General features: G+C 33.2%; 2 protein-coding genes across 2 annotated transcripts; one reads left to right on the forward strand and one right to left on the reverse strand.

Annotated features, from left to right (window-relative positions):
* Nucleotides 1-3,826: 3,826 nt before the first annotated feature.
* LOC146938770 (Leucine-rich repeat receptor-like protein kinase family protein) lies at nucleotides 3,827-7,932 on the forward strand. Its single transcript, XM_085752681.1, has 2 exons — nucleotides 3,827-6,763; nucleotides 7,124-7,932. Exons 1-2 carry the CDS (start codon nucleotides 3,919-3,921, stop codon nucleotides 7,579-7,581), a joined length of 3,303 nt encoding a protein of 1,100 aa, XP_085608807.1. The 5' UTR covers nucleotides 3,827-3,918; the 3' UTR covers nucleotides 7,582-7,932.
* A 2,738-nt stretch (nucleotides 7,933-10,670) lies between these two features.
* On the reverse strand, nucleotides 10,671-18,919 carry LOC146938771 (kinesin-like protein KIN-14F). Its single transcript, XM_085752682.1, has 17 exons — nucleotides 18,739-18,919; nucleotides 18,357-18,530; nucleotides 15,876-16,186; nucleotides 15,370-15,732; nucleotides 14,850-14,918; nucleotides 14,495-14,719; nucleotides 14,310-14,391; nucleotides 14,129-14,224; nucleotides 13,874-14,053; nucleotides 13,539-13,645; nucleotides 13,245-13,425; nucleotides 12,975-13,137; nucleotides 12,609-12,862; nucleotides 12,182-12,345; nucleotides 11,912-12,103; nucleotides 11,137-11,789; nucleotides 10,671-11,048 (listed from the first exon to the last, which is right to left on the reverse strand). Exons 2-17 carry the CDS (start codon nucleotides 18,517-18,519, stop codon nucleotides 10,889-10,891), a joined length of 3,363 nt encoding a protein of 1,120 aa, XP_085608808.1. The 5' UTR covers nucleotides 18,520-18,530; nucleotides 18,739-18,919; the 3' UTR covers nucleotides 10,671-10,888.
* Nucleotides 18,920-19,881: the final 962 nt, after the last annotated feature.

The following is a 19,881-nucleotide window of genomic DNA, read 5'->3' on the forward strand; positions in this document are numbered from 1 at the left end:
ATGACAAAAGTATCTAATCGCTTTCAATATTCCTTTCGTTAGTTTTCATATTAAAATGTTTACCAATTTGTTTTTTTCTTCTTTAAATAAGTAGGAAATTTAAAGTTCAAACCTCAACCCTACTTATATAGTACGATGTCTGTAACAACTATTGAACTATCATCAAGTGACAAAATGTTCACAAATTTAATTATATAATCCAAATTCGAAGGTGACTACTAAGAGCATCCACAATGGTAGTTCCCTAACAAGGACTCCTTAAATGGACCTCACGTGACACATCACTTATTTATAATTTTTTAATAAAAGTACCTATTAAGGACTCAATGACTCCAATGACAATACACTAGTAAGGACTCCAATGAAAAGTATTTAAATATGTCCCACTATCTTAACATATTAAACAAAAATAATTTATCTATTACTCATTTTTACAAGTGGGACCAAGTAGTACACATTTTATTACTCCTTTATGCAAGTGTGACCAAATAGTACACATTTTATTATTTTTTTAAACGTAGGACCCGTTAGTTACCCAGGAGAGAGAGGGTCCTTATATAGTTGTCTGTTCCTTAACGGGAACTCATTTTTTCTTCCTCCAATGGAGGGTCCTTAACGGGGAGTGGTCCTTGTTAAGTAAGGACCCCCCATTGCAGATGCTCTAAGAACTCTACAACGTGCTTCTTTTCAGAAAGCAGAAAACAGCTTTTACCCTTCCCAGGTGCTTTTGGAATTTAACTGAACCATAAATGATAAATCATAAACCTAACCCTTTTTACTTTGGAAGAAGACATTTTTTTCCTAACCTGGAAAGGTATGATCAGATTGGTTATGATTCAAAACCAAGCGTAAACCACACATATTCTCCAGTTAAAATAAACATTTTTTTTTTTTTATATAAAGCAGATATTCTAGCATTTAATTAGAGACTAACCCAAGTACCCTCACTCTATCTTCCTCTATAGACATTAATTCCCAATGAAAAAAATTATCAATTTAGTTTTAAAATATTTGAACTGTTGGTCAAGATAGTCTCTAATGAAACTAAAAGAGTTTTAGTTATTATTCCAAGACGGATTAATTCTTATTTTTGTTTTTTGAGGGAAAGGATTAATTCTTATTGTTAAAGCTAATGTATTTCTATGACTGAATTCAAATTTAAGACTACTAAATGAACCAAAAGAAATATACATGCATCATTTCATTAACTCTAGCTAGGTAGATTTTTTTTTACTAATAGTAGAATTGCATTAACTATCAAAACTAGTGAAAGTACACCAGAGAAATCATTATAAACGAGAATTCTTATGGTGAATCATATTGATAGAAAATTTGGTTTGACCGGTCTTTTTTAAAGGATAAAATTGTAAAAACAATAGTGATTACAAACAACTTTAATACAAATATCGACTTTTTTAATTCTCGTAATTTTGTCAAAAAAGTCTTATATTTAAAAACGGAGGTAGTATTTTTTAACAGCCAGTTTAGTGTAGATCAAAAGATGTGAGTTAACTTTTTTAACAAAGAATGTAATTCATTTATAATTTTTACTCGTGATTTCATAATGATCACTATGGTACAAAGAGGATGACAAAGTAAAGAATATTAAAACATGTAATTAATCTTTTGTTGATTTATGAATTTATGTATTTAATACAAGAAGGTGCAATGTTGTCCCTTCCACTCAAGGCCAGCATACCTTACATTATTTTTCAATTAATTCTTTTATAGCAAAGACCACCCGACATTGTGACCAGATCTTGCATAATATTAAATCTTATTCTTTTAACATATTCCTCATCATCTCCATGTGCACTTCACTTCTCCATCAGATTCCTCTGCCACTTCTTCCATCTATATATAAACAAACCATTTAAAGTGAATCCCAAGTAATTCCTTTTTGATACTCCCTCCGTCCCGGAATAACTGACCCATTTTCTAAAAAAAAGTGTCCCAAAATAACTGATTCATTTCAATTTTCAATACAACTTTCATCATTCCCAATACAATATAACACTAAATAATACTACTTTTATCATTCCCAATACAATATATTCCACTTTCCCCTTTATTTATACACTTTTCTTAATCTGTGTGAAAAACCAAAGTAGGTCAATTAAACCGGGACGGAGGTAGTATTTTAGAATGTCCTTTATTATGGTAGTGGTAATAAAAAAATTTAGTATATTTATCTAACAGTAAATGTGGACGAAAATATATTCCTAACGGTCATAAATTATCCATTCAATGATCTTGAGTCTCGACCATCGATCAAAATCAGACGATTAAGATTCTCAATTTTTTATATTTTTAAAGTCGTTATGTGAGTCATCTGATTATATTCAACAATGTTGATGGATTATCTGCAATGAAAGTAGAAAATTCCAACCAAAATTTGGATCCAACATGGTTGGAAATTGATTTAGGACGGTAAATTCTAGATCTCGACCATTGATCAAAAACAAACAAAGAAGATTGAGTTTATGATTTGTTAAAGTCACACTATGAGTCGTCTGATTTGTAACCAACGACCTATATGAATTGTCTGCAATGATAATAGGAAAATTGGGAGTGAATGGACAATTATGGCCCTAAAATTGTAAGCGGTAGTCAAATTATTTAGGACTTTAACAAATTGGCAATTTTGTAATTACTCTAACACATCAATCAAAATGGTCTCAAACTTTAAGTTTAATCGTTAGACAATATGACATGGCACGTTAAATGAAGATGTTACATTCCATGTGGACTCTACATCACTACCACATCTACGAGGACGGAATTGTTTCTTATAATTTTGTTGGGTAAATTTGCAGGCGTTACTTTGGCTTTCAGTTTTGGAAAAGAAAAAGTAACTTTTAGACCTTTACTGAACGAAATTATACGTTAATTTCATCCCTAGAAATGTAGCAATGATCTGAAGTGTGTGTGGATTGTTACATCTTCATAATCCATATGTTGTTTTACAACTAAACTTAAAGTAATGGCCATTTTTACTATCATTTTACAATATTTGCGACGAAATTGCTAATTCTTAAAAGTTAAGGTCAAATTTACCGATAGTTACAATTTCAAGAACGAAAATGACTATTCACTCAAAATTTTTTGTCTCCAATAGAATACTCATGAATTTTTACATTTTGACTGTGGAAATCACACTCAACATCTCTTTGCATGTTCCATTTATAGTTTGGAAAGGCACAAGGTAGCAACTATATGAATGGTTATGGCTCAACAACATGTACCACATAAAATAGGTGGACCACTAAAACAGACCAAAATAAATAACATTCAAAATATTCATAATGTCCCAACTGTTTTATGATAAACATAGTATAACTGGTGAGGCAATCAACTTAATTTTTCCCATTAGTCCTATCCTATATCTACATACAAATTCCTAGTAGTGTAGAGAGATACTGACATATACTTTGTTTCTTTCCTACCATAGACACTAAAATATTGGAAGGATAGAAAGTAGTGACCAAATAATGCAGAAAATATTACTAGTGCCCATGTGGGGAGCAAAAACTTCTTCACATGATTTTCAGTTCCACCATTTTTTCACCTAACATTTTACTATTAGTGAAACAGTAAATAACAACAAGAAAGAATAAAAAGATGGAATCTATTCAGAAAGTGAAAAATCCATAAGATGAAAAGTGAATAATATCCAAATATAAAATAAAAAGTTGACCTAAATGAAAAGCAACATGAACATGTATATGATTATTATTGACCATGAAAACATGATCTATTCATATAATTAATATTAAATAATCAATTTACAATAATAAAAAGAAATAAAGAAGCTGGCTCTTGAAACAAGAGCTCCAACTCTTGTTTCCTCTATAAACAAAACATGGGTTTTCCCCCTCTACAATCCCAAAACAAATCAACAGTCCTCTTCTCTCAACAATGCCTGAAACCTTAAGGAATCTCTCACTTTCTCCCAAAAACTTCTCCTTCACCTTACTTCTCTTATTAAACTCTTTTCTTCTTCTCATTCCATTTTGTTACTCTTACTCACTTAATGAGCAAGGAGAAGCTCTTTTAGCATGGAAAAACAGTTTAAACAATACTTTAGAATTAGATGCATTATCATCATGGAATTCTTCATCCACAACACCATGCAATTGGTTTGGAGTGTTTTGCAATTCACAAGGAGATGTGATAGAGATAAACTTGAAGTCAATGAACTTAGAAGGCTCATTACCTTCAAATTTTCAATCTCTAAAGTCCTTAAAGACTCTCATCCTCTCATCAACAAACATCACAGGAAACATACCAAGAGAGATTGGTGACTATCAAGAGCTTATCTTTGTTGATCTAAGTGGAAATTCTCTACTTGGTGAAATACCAGAAGAAATTTGCAGGCTAAACAAACTTGAGAGTTTGTTTCTTCATACAAATTTCTTTGAAGGAAACATTCCATCCAACATTGGAAATCTATCAAGTCTTGTGAATTTGACACTCTATGATAATCATTTGAGTGGTGAAATTCCAAAGAGTGTTGGTTTGTTGAACAAGCTTCAAGTGTTTAGAGCTGGTGGAAATAAAAATCTCAAGGGTGAGATTCCTTTGGAGATTGGAAATTGCACAAACTTGATCTTATTAGGCCTTGCAGAAACAAGTATTTCAGGAAGTATTCCTTCTTCAATCCAAATGCTGAAAAGAATCAAAACCATAGCTATTTACACAACTCTATTGTCAGGCTCAATTCCACAAGAGATTGGAAATTGCAGTGAGTTGCAGCACCTTTATTTGTATCAGAACTCTCTCTCAGGTTCAATTCCAGCTCAAATTGGAAGCCTTAACAAGCTGAAGAGTTTACTTCTATGGCAGAACAGTTTAGTAGGTACTATTCCAGAAGATATTCGAAGATGCAGAGAGATTCAAGTTATAGATTTTTCAGAAAATCTTTTAACAGGTAGCATACCGAAGATTCTCGGTGAGCTTTCAAATCTTCAAGAGCTTCAATTGAGTGTCAATCATCTCTCAGGTATCATACCTCCAGAGATTTCACATTGCACTTCTTTGACTCAACTTGAAGTTGACAACAATGCTCTCACTGGTGAGATTCCTCCTCTTATTGGAAACTTGAGAAACTTGAATTTGTTCTTTGCATGGCAGAACAAGTTAACAGGAAAAATTCCAGATAGTCTTTCAGATTGTCAAGAACTTCAATCACTCGATCTTTCTTACAATAGTTTGATTGGTCCAATACCAAAAACACTTTTTAATTTGAGGAATCTCACAAAACTTTTGCTTATTTCCAATGATTTGTCAGGCTTTATACCACCTGATATAGGTAACTGCACAAACCTCTATAGGCTTAGATTGAATCACAATAGAATATCAGGTAACATTCCAAATGAGATTGGAAACTTGAATAGTTTGAATTTTGTTGATATTAGCAACAATCATCTTGTAGGAGAGATTCCTACAACACTTTCTGGATGTCAAAATCTTGAGTTTCTTGACCTTCATTCCAATAGTCTTGCCGGTTCGGTCCCAGATTCTCTTCCTAAAAGCCTTCAATTGGTTGACTTGTCAGACAATAGGCTATCAGGTGAATTGAGTCACACAATAGGTTCATTAGTTGAGCTAAGCAAACTAAACTTAGGAAAGAATCGACTGAGCGGAAGAATTCCATCGGAGATCTTATCTTGTTCTAAACTACAGCTTCTAGACCTTGGAAGCAATAGTTTCACAGGAGAAATTCCAAAGGAATTGAGTCTAATTCCTTCACTAGAAATCTCCCTTAATCTCAGCTTCAACCATTTTTCTGGTGAAATTCCATCACAATTCTCTAGTCTTAGCAAACTAAGTGTGCTTGATCTCTCACACAACAAACTCTCAGGGAATTTAGATCCTCTCTCTGACCTTCAAAATCTTGTTTCCTTAAATGTTTCCTTCAATGCCTTCTCTGGTAAGTTACCTAACACACCATTCTTCCATAATCTCCCTCTTAGTGATCTTGCCGAAAACGAAGGTCTTTACATTGCCAGCGGTGTTTTAAATCCTTCTGATAGAATAGAATCCAAAGGTCATGCAAAATCAGTTATGAAGTCGGTAATGTCCATTCTATTAAGCACAAGTGCAGTACTAGTCCTGCTCACAGTCTATGTCCTGATTCGTTCGCATATGGCGAACAAAGTGATCATTGAAAATGAAAGCTGGGAGGTGACTTTGTATCAAAAGTTTGAACTCTCTATTGATGACATAGTCTTGAATCTCACATCATCCAATGTGATTGGCACCGGAAGTTCAGGAGTTGTTTACAAGGTAACAATTCCAAACGGCGAAACACTTGCAGTTAAAAAGATGTGGTCATCAGAAGAGTCAGGAGCATTCAATTCTGAAATTCAAACGTTAGGTTCAATCAGACACAAGAATATCATTAGGCTTCTTGGTTGGGGATCCAACAGGAACCTGAAGCTGCTGTTTTATGACTATCTCCCTAATGGAAGCCTCAGTTCATTACTTCATGGTTCAGGAAAAGGAAAAGCAGAATGGGAAACAAGATATGATGTTATATTAGGTGTGGCTCATGCACTTTCATATTTGCATCATGATTGTGTTCCTTCTATAATCCATGGAGATGTCAAAGCCATGAATGTTCTATTAGGTCCTGGATATCAACCTTACCTAGCTGACTTTGGCTTGGCAAGAACTGCAACTGAAAATGATGACAATACTAATTCCAAGCCAATCCAAAGACATCATTACCTTGCTGGTTCATATGGATACATGGCTCCTGGTACATATTCTTTTTTTGTCTTACTAAAATTGAATCTAGGCATGTTTGGATTGACTTATTTTATATTATCTACTGACATAAGTACTTGTAAAACTGTTTTGCGAGAGATTATGGAAACAACTTATGAATTTTTCAAATTATGTCCATAAGCTCTCCAGGATAGCTTATGAAAACAGCTTATAACTTATACAAACAGTTTTACTTTATTCATTTGTTATAGAAATAACTTATACATAAGCACTTATATGATAAGAACTTAATTAAGGTGTTTATCCAAACAGGGTCACAATTGAGTAATTTTTTCACTATTTGTTAACCCTTTAATATAATTCTAATTTGTTATTTTTTTGTTAATCACAGAACATGCATCAATGCAGCCTATAACTGAGAAGAGTGATGTTTACAGTTATGGTATGGTTCTACTTGAAGTCCTAACAGGAAGGCACCCTTTAGATCCAAGTCTTCCAGGGGGTGCAAACATGGTTCAATGGGTTAGGAACCATTTATCTAGCAAAGGAGACCCTTCTGAAATTCTTGACACAAAACTTAGAGGAAGGGCTGACACTACCATGCATGAAATGCTTCAAACTTTAGCAGTGTCATTTCTATGTGTAAGCACTAGAGCTTCTGACCGTCCAGCAATGAAAGATATTGTTGCAATGCTCAAAGAAATTAGACCTGTTGAAACATCAAGAGCAGACTCTGATGTATTGAAATTAGGAGGTTTAACATCACAATCACATAGTTCTCCACCACCTCCTAAGAATGTACTTTTACATGGATCTTCTACTTGTTCCTATAATTTCTCAGATGGTTAATTCAATCAGTTGAGCAAGTATGCATTTCAGATTAGTTCTATGTAGCACCAACACTTCAGAATGAAGGCGTGTGTGATGTCTAAATGTGTCCGACACCGACACATGCAATTATATTAGATCACTTCTATTTTCTTAAATTATTACCGGTGTCAGAGTGTCATGGAGAAGCTATGCTTCATTCCATTTGTACATAATCTAATGCAATGCCAAATTAGAGCTTGAATTATTAGTTAGTGATTTTATGGAAATCTAGTGTGATGATTTTCTACTATTTTAATGTAATTTGATATAGTGATTGCATATTTCAATAATTCATATATTGAGTATATATGAATAAATATTATTTTCCTACATAGCCATGTACATAACAACTTTAGTTTCTATACTTCTATATTATATTTTTTATATTTCAAGTGTATGCATTGAATGAATAAATAACTAAGATTATTAACATTTTGTTGTGTTGCATGCAATTTAAGTGTTTAAACTTCCTTGGTGTGTGGATTGCTACAAAACATGTGGATGAGAGTGACCTCAAGGGTTGAAGAAGCTGAAGCAATGATTGGCAATTTTGGATATTAGTATTTGTATTTTTTTCATAGAGAACAATACTTCTTGACTCCTTCTCCCTCTCTCTCTCTCTCTCTCTCTCTCTCTCTCTCTCTCTCTCTCTCTCTCTCTCTCTCTCTCTCTCTCTCACATCCCCACACAATTACAAAGGCACATCCAAGCCAGCCTTTCAAAACAGTTTTCACATGGTGCCATGTTCAATATCACATGACTGATGGTCATGCATGTGCTGGCTGAGAGACTTTCCAGCAATTAAAAACTTCTCCATAAGCATATGAGATGGGATTTGGTGAGATTACTAGATGAGCTTATTATTTGAATCATTCAATCTTATATATAGATATTAAGATTGGTTATGTTTAAATTTTATACATACATACATACATAATATATTATTGAGTGACACTGTGACAAAGAAATAAATCTTGACCATACAAATATACATTTGTGGTTAGGATTAAAAGTTTTTAATGGTCAAATAATGGCTTTAAGAAGTTGCATGACTTCAAAAATTACATAACTTAATTATTTTAATCATATTGACTCTTATTATACACAAAGTCACACACAGATACCATACATACAGTTGTATTCACACACATACAAGTGAGAGAATCTTTTTCACATGACAGTAAGGAAAGTAAACTTTTCCCATTAGATCTAGCCATCAAAGGTTAACATTAAAACCAGTAAAATTTAATTATCATTGATTTAAGTTGGTTCAACCAGTAAATCTTGAAGCAGTTCAATGACAGATTCTGTTTATGAAATATTTAGTGCATCCAACTAGGCTTGGATTCTTCTATTCCATTATGAAATAACTCAACTAGTATCTGTTCCTTTAGTGCTAGCATTATAATTGCATGACAATGTTAACACTTGCATACAAGAACAAGAAGTACCATGAAATTCTTTCCATATTATATGAGCAGCAAATTTCCTAGACTAGGCACACAAAATGTTGTAGGCTTCATTGTACTTAGACAGTACAGTTCATGTATTCTGATCCCATCCCATGTGACATTGACCTTGATCCAATGGAAGCATTGACATGACTAATTTGTTGTCACATTATTAAGTTCCAATGGAGTGGATCATGATGCTCCATCCATATCCATGTAATATGTTGCACTTCTTACATTCTGAAGAAACATGCATGGACCCTACTAATAATGAATTTCCAGTTTGGCATCAAATTGGATGTCCTAGTTGTGCATTATGGATAATCCTGCCCTCTAGTTTCCTCAATAAGAAACTAATGATATCATCTTAATCAAGGTGCTAATCCTTGACAAGGTAATGATCACTGTCATTGTTCTTTAAAGCCATTTCAACTTCTTAGCATCAATTTGACTTGTAACTTTCTTGAGTATGATTTGGCTCCTCTTCCACGGTGCAACAAAAAAATTTGTGCAAAAAAGTGTTTGTCGCATGCGGTAGAGTTAAAAAATAAATTGGTACACCGTTGTACCGTGGAAGAGGATCCGAATCATTTTAAGTTGGGTCCAATAAAACAATTGAACTTCAATTCCCAACATAATGTTCTATGAAAGTAGGGACGTTGATGCTCTTCAGTCCTTCCATCTTCTTTAGCCAAATCTTCATTGTTTGATTAATCTAACAATCGAGATTTTGCTGATGAGGCGGGAGGGACTACAGTAACCAAATCTACTAAAGTTGATGATTATTGAAGCATTGTAGGTATTGGTGCTACCACAACAAGTCCACAATCTACTACTCTTAGTCTTGTCTTGCCCCCTGAAGGGGTAAGAATCCTTCAAAGAGCACATCTTATAGTGCATGCACAGAAGTAGAGCACAATGCAACTTGCTTTGCAAGGATATGTCAATCAAAATCAAATGGTTCATTTTCACTATGAGTTTGTTCCTTGACTAGAATGGTTGGCCCAAAACCTTGATCATCCATGTGATCCATTAAAATCTTGAATAAATAAGTTAGATCAAAAGCCATTATCAAGCCCCATTGAATTAATTGTCATGGATGATAATACAAGATACCCACTTTTATTATCAGAATAAGAATATTTATTAAAAGTTACCTATTTCTATGTCTCTGAGTCTCTTTTGAGAATATTTTTATGCATATTAAACAATACTTGAGGTGTTAGTTCAGTGGAACGAGCTTAGCCTTATAACATCAAGATACTTAGTTCGTAGGAGACAGTTGTATAATAGCCATTAGTGTCACTTTGATTAATAAAATTTTCCCCTGCCAATTATTAATTTTTTAAAAATATTCATATCGAACAATTATGAATTTAACATCACACAATTCTTTTTGAAGTTGATTAATTACTGTTCTTACAATAATAAAAAGAAGACCTAATGTTTGCATTACCGTCTTCAATTTAAACAGTATTCCATTGTTTTATTTACAAAACAAAAGCCAACCTCAGCAAATCAATTGGAAAGGAAAAATAAATGATTGAGGATCAAAATAAATGAGTAACCATACTAAGAGAGATAATATTTTAGCTAACAACTTTAGAACACAGTCACTAGAAAACTCAATGGCACAGAAATATATATTGATATACAAAGTTTAAATTCCAAAGCATGCCCAGAATACAAGAGATAGGTTATAGGTAGCACACATTAACCTCAAGACTTCAAAGGTGTATAAAACTGTGTGAGCTGGAACTCCAACATCTGTAGTAGTTCATGTACAAATATAAATATATGTTTTAAAAATTATGTATCTGTTTAACACAAAAACCTCAAGATAAACCTAAAAACTTTCCGCGTGGAGTAGATCGGCTCCGTCTAAATTCAGGTATGGATGTATTATTTCCTTCTTTATGATTGCTTGCTGAACCATTTAAAGGTTTGTTATCAACTTTGCTAGCAGATAGAGGCTCTCCTCCTTGCATTGTTCTTCTGCATATGACAAAAAAGCTCTATTACCACTAGTAATGATGCTAAGGACAAAAAAAGCAATGTGTCTTCATGCTACTGTTAGCCATACCTTGATTCAAGGTTCTGAAAATTCCTTGGAAAGTTCTGACGTATCTTATTGAGATTTAAAGCACCATGAACAGGAGAGTCAACAAATCTAAGATCATTTTCGGGATCAGAGTGATCACTCTTTGGAGGTGTCTCCACAGTCTTTTCACCGACAAACTCCGTGCCAGAAATAAATGTTGGGATAAAATCAGACTTTTGAATCTTAAAGGGAGATAGTTGATGATGTTTGGCCTTAGCCTTACTTTCAACCTTGCTTTTTCTAACACCGCCTTGTCTTACCACACTAAGTGCTTGCTTGAATTGTTCCTCTTCATGTTTTACTGGCTCAGGTGAATTCACATGCAACCTTGCATTATTCTCAAGGGTTGCAGCCATTGGCATTGTGCTAAGGAATTTGTTGACAGGTACTCTAGCTGGAAATGGATGCTTTAATATTGGTTGGTTGTCAGTTGTTTCATTTTTGAGGTTGTTTTTAATGACTGACCCTCTATCAGTAGATGTTGATCTTCTGACTGGAGGTGACGGTGATCTTCCTTTCCCTGAGCGCACTAATTTTTCTTCGGTGAGAAGGGACATTTTTGGCATGGACTCCTTGTCCATAAATGCCGAGGGAAACCTTGACCTCCTTTGCTTACCCGACGAGCAACTTCTAGCCTGAAAATATAGTTTCAGAGATGAAGTTATTGATAGAATGTACAGATTGATTCGATATGGCATGGTTTCCAAATGAACTTGTATACAGATTCCTAGAATTGAGTATGTAATTATTCGATAACCTCAAGGTTTCTATCATCCATGACTCGTTGACTAGCTTCAGGCTTCATGCTGCCACTGGTGCCATATCTGGGCGAATAGTAAGGTGAAACAGCTCTTCGTTTTGGAGACTCTGCAATGTTTCGAGCATTCCCAGCTTTCAACTGCTCCAGCTCTGTTTCTTTTCTCTCCAACGCCAGTTTGAGACTTGATATCTGAAAAAAGAACCAATTGTCTTTATTTGTTGTGTTTATTAAATTCAAATTTTTACAGTTTATGACCGAAGATCGAACCTCTTCCTTCAGGTCTCGAATTTCTCCAGTTTCTTTATTAGATTGAGCAGCCCCAAGTTCAATGGATGCAACCCTCTCAGCAAACTTGAGTGTGCTAATTGTCTCCCCGATGGCATTAAGTTCGGGGTTTATATGAACAAACATCAAAGTTTTTGCATGCCCTCCTATCGATAAAACAACAAAAGAAACATGGATTACTTTATCAGTACAGAAGTTAAATCGAGCATAAACCTTCGGCACTAACCAAAGTCATTGTTATCATATTCAAAGAAAAATTGTATACATGTGCTAAAATCCGAATAGAACATTATATTATCAAAAGAGAAATGGAAAACAAAATCTAAATATTAATGTTGTTATAACCAACTATTATGATTTATGAGTAGTTTTCATTAAGAGGGGGAACAAATAAATGAAATTCTGGTACCTAAAGAATCTTGTAACACTTGTGTAAGCTTGCTATTTCTGTAAGGGATATGTGGACTTTTCTGTGCCAAAGCAGAAATAACATCTCCAAGTGCTGAAAGTGATCGATTTATATGTTGTGCCTCCTTTAGTCTCTCACCAACAGCCTCAGATTTGTCGACTCTCTCACTACCAGCCAAATCCACAAGATGGAGACAACCCCTAAGAATGGAGTTAGAAACTACCTCTCTGCCTCGAACATGAACAGTTAAAACACTGCAATACGATCGGATCAATAATTATATTGAATATATATCTGACTGTTATTTTTTTGTCCGGCTTTACAGTGTACTGCAGAAGATTCAAGTCAATGAAGATGGGATTTTACCTATGAGAACGGCTGCTTCTTTCATTAAGAGCCGTAGCACCTACAGCGCGATTTTTCTGACCAATTCTCATTAAATATAAAACATCTCGGGTACAAGTAACCGGAACTAAAAATGCATCTGGCACGTTGAGGCCATTTAGTTGGGAAGTGTTCCGTACATCTAATGTATATCTTGTTAAGGAACTGCAGAAATTAAAACAAATGCTACAACTAATAATTATATAATACTACATTAAGAGTTATCATAGAAGCACTGCTTGCTTAAAGGATATCTTCTGTTAGAGCCATCACTGACTAATAAATCTCTCACTTGTTCATTGTATATCTCAATCATCTGGACGAAAACTTCATATTTTATGGAATCTGATCTTTCCTTTGATATATAAAATAAATCACGCAAAGCTCTATAGTTTACACCCCATGTATCTTCAGCTGACAGATCAGGACCACTCTATACATACAATTAATCACATTAATATAGTTACATATATGAGAGAAAAAACGAATGCAGCAACATATATTATGTTCAATATACTATAAATATAATGCATGAGTATATAATACCATTGTGTAGGTCTTCCCTGAACCGGTCTGCCCATATGCAAAGACACAAACATTATAACCATCTAAAACAGACCTGATCAATGGTTGAGTGTCGGCATAAATTTGTTCTGCAGATGACAAAGAAGAAAACATCATGAAGAGCTTCAAACTATAACAAATACGATCTAACAGAATGTAAAAAATTGTTATGGGATTTTCAACCCCTTGCTACTAATGTTTCAGTAGACAAGTCTTCAATGAGATGGGCATATATATAGTAAGATACATGTAGACCATAGTACATGTTAGCCCTATCCGGTATACCTTTTGCAACAAGGTATTAAAAATTAGAATACCTTGTGTTACACTTGTACCAAACACCTTATTGAATGAAAATACCCTTCTTGCATCTTTTCCTTGCTTGATTGGATTTACAATCATCATGTCTCCATTTTCTCCGATATAGTCTACTGTAGACTGTCCATTTGATTGTCCTGGTAAGAAGGGTCTGACTCTACAATAGACCCTAATGGCTCCTGTATGACAGAAAGAAAATTCATTAATCAATTCATCAAATTCATTCTTAAGAAGCGTCATGGATTCTTATGCACCTTTAAGGTCTTGTACTTGATTGTAAAGAGAACGGTTCTCTTCCAAAACTTTGTGGTAAGAAGAGGATGCTACTTCAAGGCTCTTGACATGATGCTCTGAGTAGGACATGAACTCAAGTCAGCATATAAGTAAGATTTACATAAAACACAAGGTAATTAAAACTAAGTCATACAAGATTACCTAGCCTAATCAATTCTTGTTCCCACTCTGAGTGAATTTGTTTGACTTCCAGTTTTGTATCTTCAAAATAGTATTTCACCGTCTGTAGAAAGAAAAGAAAACTTACAGTATGTGGTTCTAAACTGCTAATCTAAACTCGTACGTTTAAGCAACAAGGGCAGTCGGTCATGTTATCCAAATTATACCTCAAGTTGTTTCTGTTGAGTATTGATTACTTCAGTATATTTGGCCGAATAATTAACATTTTGTCGAACATTATCACGCATGCCACCACAACTGCAGAATTTGGAGAAATCATTTGATGCCAAACTACTTCTTTGATTAAGATATAGTGAGATAGCTTCTACAAACTCCCTCCTTGAGAGACAACCAATATCTCCTTTTAATATTTTCTTCAGGAAAAGTCCAAGCTGCAAAAAATTGTTGTGAAGTGTATGTATTTTAATAAATCCTATTACAGTATAGAAAAGGAAATTGATAAATCAAAGACAATTGTGTAGCTGGGAAAGTAGAAATACATAATTTTTATTTATGTAGTACCTCAGCGCCTTGAGTAACAAGCAAAGAAGAGAAATCCTTGACTACCTTGCCGAGTAAGGCATCAATTACCTACAAATTGTCACCCAAAGGAATTTATATATAGAAGTTCCTTTAAAACAATTTTCATATTTGAATTTGTTATGTATTCAACTGCATTTCAATTCAGTTAGCATTATATTTTCCTATTGTTATGAAAATAGATAACTAAACGCACACAAGAAGACAAACGATTGATCACAAAGTTCAGCCAATTTCGCATACGACTCTAACAACATGGTGTCTGTTGTAGTTTTTCGATTATGCAATCCTTAGGATCGCAGAGTACAATGCAGTGTTTAAATACTACGATCCTGTTTACCAGTTTACCCTGAATCTGACCGCTATGCTTGAGCTACTGTCCACTTATCGGTGAATATGAGTCATACTCGAGATCTATCTTACCCTCTTACAAATAAATACATTTTACACATTTATTGAGTAATATACAACATTGCAACAAACCAGTAAAGATCTTACCGACCATTGTATTCAGAGGCAGATCATCTATCCCATCTGTCTCTCTAAGGTATGCCTGAAGAAGTCTGAGTCCAAAGTGATCAAAAAGGAAAGCAAGAACATTGGTAGTCTTGGTTTCTTCATTCAAAAACTCTTCAGATAGGTGAAGAAATTCTAGCAGATGTTCATACTGCGATGACTCAGACTCGTCCAACGAGTCATCAGCACTTTCACTGCCAACTATGGAGGAAGACGGAGAGATTTTCGGTAAGGAAGTAATCCTCACAGTTCCACCATATCTCCACACACCAATTCCACCACATAGTTTCCATTCATAGTATCCTTTCAAACATAGAATGCAGTCCACAACTTTATTTGATGATCCTCCCTGCATTTTCAAGTTTCAAAACACCAATCGAAAAAACAAACAAACAAACAAATTAAATAATTAAATTGAAACTGAGAGTGAAACAATGTATCATCTTCAATAACAAAATGAGTTAGCAAAACAAAATTATATAGTTGACTCACCTTCTCTAAATCAGAAGCTTCAAAAGTCAAGAGTTGCATATCCTTAACAGCATAAAGAAAATTTCTCATATTCTCAAAATACTGAATAGCAGAATGTGCTGCTCCTTCTATTGAAGCAGCCGCAGCAAGTGCAGGATTGTCCACAACTTTGACAATAGCACCAGGATTCACTTTGTTGAGGACATTGCAGAGAATGAGACCGTTGCGGAGTGAGAGACAAAATTGTTGTTCTGAGGGTTTTTGTGGTAACAATGAACATGCAACGTTGTCCATTTGACGTAGCCATTCTGATGCTTCGTATCTTCTTGAAGCTGCTTACACCAAAACAAACACAACAATACTTTCATCAGATTCTTCATGTTGGTGTCGGACACATATCGTGTCCGATATTGGGACACACCTGATTTGATGAGTGTTCCAGTTTCATAGTTGCGGGTTAACACTTAAAAAAAAATGAGTGAAGACCTATTTTGGTCGTTTATAATTTTCGTATGGGCTAATTTAGTCTTCACGTAGTTAAATCTCAAAGTAGTTCTGACATTTTTATTTTTATATTGAGAACAAGTTAATTTCTGACCTAGTATAATAGAGAGACTAATTTGCCCAGTATAATAATTTTAAGGATTATTTTAGATTTTATTTTTGTCGGAAACTAAATTGAACCGTGGAAAAAAAATTGTGATGAGTTAAATCGGGTCTTCTCTCAAAATATAGATGATATGAGTATGTAACTTTTAATTTTGGACTAAAATCATATTATTTTCTTAAGTAAAAAATTATTTCTTAAAAATGAGATTCTATGATTGTTTCTAATGGGATTTAAGCCATGTCAAGTTACAAAGTCAATATCTTACTATTAAATTAACACAGTTTAGTGTTGAATATTATTTTAGACTTTAATGTTGAATATATAAAAAGTTTCATATAACATAGTTTGTGATTTTTTGGTTGTGTTATATACTTCTTTATGGTGATAGTTTGTGATTAATTGATATTGAGAGATGTTTATATTGAGAAATCAAATAAATTAAAAGATATAAAATATATAACATTAAATTGAGACTAAAATAAAAAAATTAAAAAAACAGTACTTCTACATTTTCATATGCATTTAATACTACAAATATTTAATCATAAAATATATATTTATGGGTAGTTAATGTAAGGATAAGATAAACTTATTTTTCTAAATAAAAATAAACTTTTTTTAATTATTAGCTTTCAATGATAACCTAATATTATACAATAATTAAAATGTATAAATTAGATTATCATTAAAATGTATACAAATACCAAAATGAGACTTTAGCGATGTTAAAATAATTTCAATGCCTCTATCATCATCATCAATATCATAATTTGCTCCACTCTTGAGATTAGTGAAAGGAAGGGGAAGGGGTTCAATTGCCTCTTTGACTTATTGTTCTGTTACTTCAAACCCAATCATAGAATGTATATATAGATCAACATATTAGTTAATGTTAAAAGTTAAAGTGGACTTTCTATCATTAGTTGTAGCAAAGTGTGACATTTGATTATGCAACTAAAATTATAGTGCTTCTTGCTAGGTTACAAAGTCTTAATCGATAACTAAAGTCAAAGATTTTGATGATCTAAACAATTTTCTAGAATTATTTCTACTAGATATATATTTGATGTCACAAAAATTGGACTCATCCTTAGAGACAAGGGGAACAGTCCTACACCGTTGATGAGTGGTGGGGTGCCACTCCCATTTAGTACTCCTACTACACATATTTCCCCCCATTGAATGCTCTCTATCATGCTTTGCTAAATAATCTTTTGGACCATCTCATTCTTTTTCTTTTGTAGCCACTGTTTGTTTAACATGCAAAACCAAATTATTGCTTTTTTTGATTATTTTACCTTATTTGTTATGCTTTTGTTAATTAAAGGGGTGCAAGTAATGATTTGGTTGTCCAAAAGAAAAAAAAGAAAAAAGTAAGGAACAAAATTAAATTAAATACATTACGTTAAAAGAATCAAATGAAATCTGTGTCTTTTCTTCACTCTAGCCATAAGAAACTAGTCCAAGAATTGTGCCTCAACTCAAGCATCTTTTTTGTCAATTAATCACTTTTGACAACAAATTGTATCTTTATTTTTCTTTTTCTAGAAAATTACAACAGATGAGAGAAATATGTAGCATATGTGCAACCATTTTTGTCAGAAAAAGTTATTTTTTGTTCTTCATAAATTTGTACATTGTGTTTTATTCCCGCTTCCAAATTCCAAAAGAAACCAGAAGAAGAAATTAAATTATATAATACTACATGATGGTTCCTAATTTTGGATGAACTTGTACTTTATGCAGGTAAAGTAAATGTTGCATAAAATAAAAATCTAGCATAAAGTGAATAATGTTACACGTAATTAATAATACTCAAGTAAGTATATATGACATGGTGTAATATTGATTAAGATATAGATCATAGAAAGAAAAGAAATGCATGTATTTACCTGCTTCTTCTGCTTTCCTATGAGCCAAATCATGATCGTTGAAACTCTCCTCTATGGCAGGACATGAAGCTTCCTTGATGTTCATAGAAACTATACCTTTCAATCCTCTCTTTGAAGGAGATATCAAAAAAGAGTTTTGTGACAGTGACCCTTCCTGTGGCATTTTTCTTTGATCTATAACCAACAAAATCAAATAACATTAAGCATGCAATAACAAAGTAAAAAAATTAGCATGTACAATTAGTTAGTTGAAATTGTTCAGTTTTTGCAAATGTGGTGCTCATAATCAAGCTAGCTAGAACATGCATGATCATTGATCAGAATTAAAAGTAAAGAAGATAATTGATGAGACTAAATAAATAAGAAAAAATATATATGTAACCTGGAAGCTGGAAGAGGGTTTTAGCTAGTGTCTCTTTGGTGAATGAATGATCATTGAAAACTATAAAGAGACTTGCATTAAATGTATGTTAATAATTTGGCCTTGTTGTGAGAAATATAATGAGAGTTGGTGTGAGAGAGAATGTCTTTGTAGAATTAATTTCAAATATTGTTACCAACTTATCATTGGGAATTTGGCATTAATTCTTTCTATAGTTAGTTGTAGGACCCTCCAACTTACTAAAGGCAAATTAGAAAAGAGTGACTGACGGCGTCATTTGACAATTTGTGGGGTTGCATTGCTAGGTGAGATTTTAGTTGCTGGACCTGCTCAATGCTATGTTCGTGCAACAAAAAAAATGATAAACAAAACAGTGTGAAATACGTGAAGAATCATAGAATTACAACTCCATAGATCATACTCATAAGAGAGGCACATAGCATGGCTATATTGGCAAAAGCTCCTAAGAAACCGGTCTCGATTATAAGCAAATTTTGATTTCTGATAAAATATATTGAATGAACTTAAAAAAGTAAAATTTGTATATAATTGAGACCGGATGGAGTAAACAACATATTAGTCTTATTTATAGAACTTAACTGCCTTAACTAACCAACTAGTAGTAACTAACTCTAATTGGGTAACTTTGACTTTTGATTACTTTAGTGTAATTTTTTTTTATTACAACGAGGGCCGAAGCCCATACTTTAGTGTATTTAATTAATAGATGAATGAGACATTATATTGTTTTTTTAATAAGAAAATTAGACATTTAATTTGGACTGCATTTACATTTGTGTGGTTTTTGTAGATGTTTAGGAATATAAATTTTTTGGATTTAGTTTGTTGATGTTTATTACTCGGACTGGTTTAATTTTCTTGTTCGCTGTTTTGTTTTGCTTTACTCTATTTTGATTTGTAAATGTAATATAAATATAGATTGGAGTATCTCTTGTACTCTTTAGTATTAAATTAGTAAAAAAAAAAACGATTATAAAACTTGTCAACAAAATTATTGTTTATTCATTAACTTTAGGGTTAATTAAGTAATAGTCTCATAAACATTGACGATTTCGTTTTTAGTCTTTTGAAAATAAAATCACACTTTTTAGTTCCTATGATATTTTCCTTTAGCTTTTTACA

This window comes from Medicago sativa, chromosome 3, assembly GCF_051527215.1.
Source record: "Medicago sativa cultivar Bolivia chromosome 3, Bolivia_mono, whole genome shotgun sequence".
Taxonomy (NCBI): Eukaryota; Viridiplantae; Streptophyta; class Magnoliopsida; order Fabales; family Fabaceae; genus Medicago; species Medicago sativa.

Bases quoted from the DNA above. Each gene is read 5' to 3' on its own strand.
- LOC146938770 (XM_085752681.1), top strand. From the start codon at position 3,919: ATGCCTGAAACCTTAAGGAATCTCTCACTTTCTCCCAAAAACTTCTCC. The intron at 6,764-7,123 runs GTACATATTCTT...TGTTAATCACAG, and splicing joins ATATGGATACATGGCTCCTG to AACATGCATCAATGCAGCCT.
- LOC146938771 (XM_085752682.1), bottom strand. From the start codon at position 18,519: ATGCCACAGGAAGGGTCACTGTCACAAAACTCTTTTTTGATATCTCCT. The intron at 14,392-14,494 runs GTATAATTTGGA...TTCTTTCTACAG, and splicing joins CTCAACAGAAACAACTTGAG to ACGGTGAAATACTATTTTGA. The intron at 13,646-13,873 runs GTATTCTAATTT...TGTCATCTGCAG, and splicing joins TGGTACAAGTGTAACACAAG to AACAAATTTATGCCGACACT.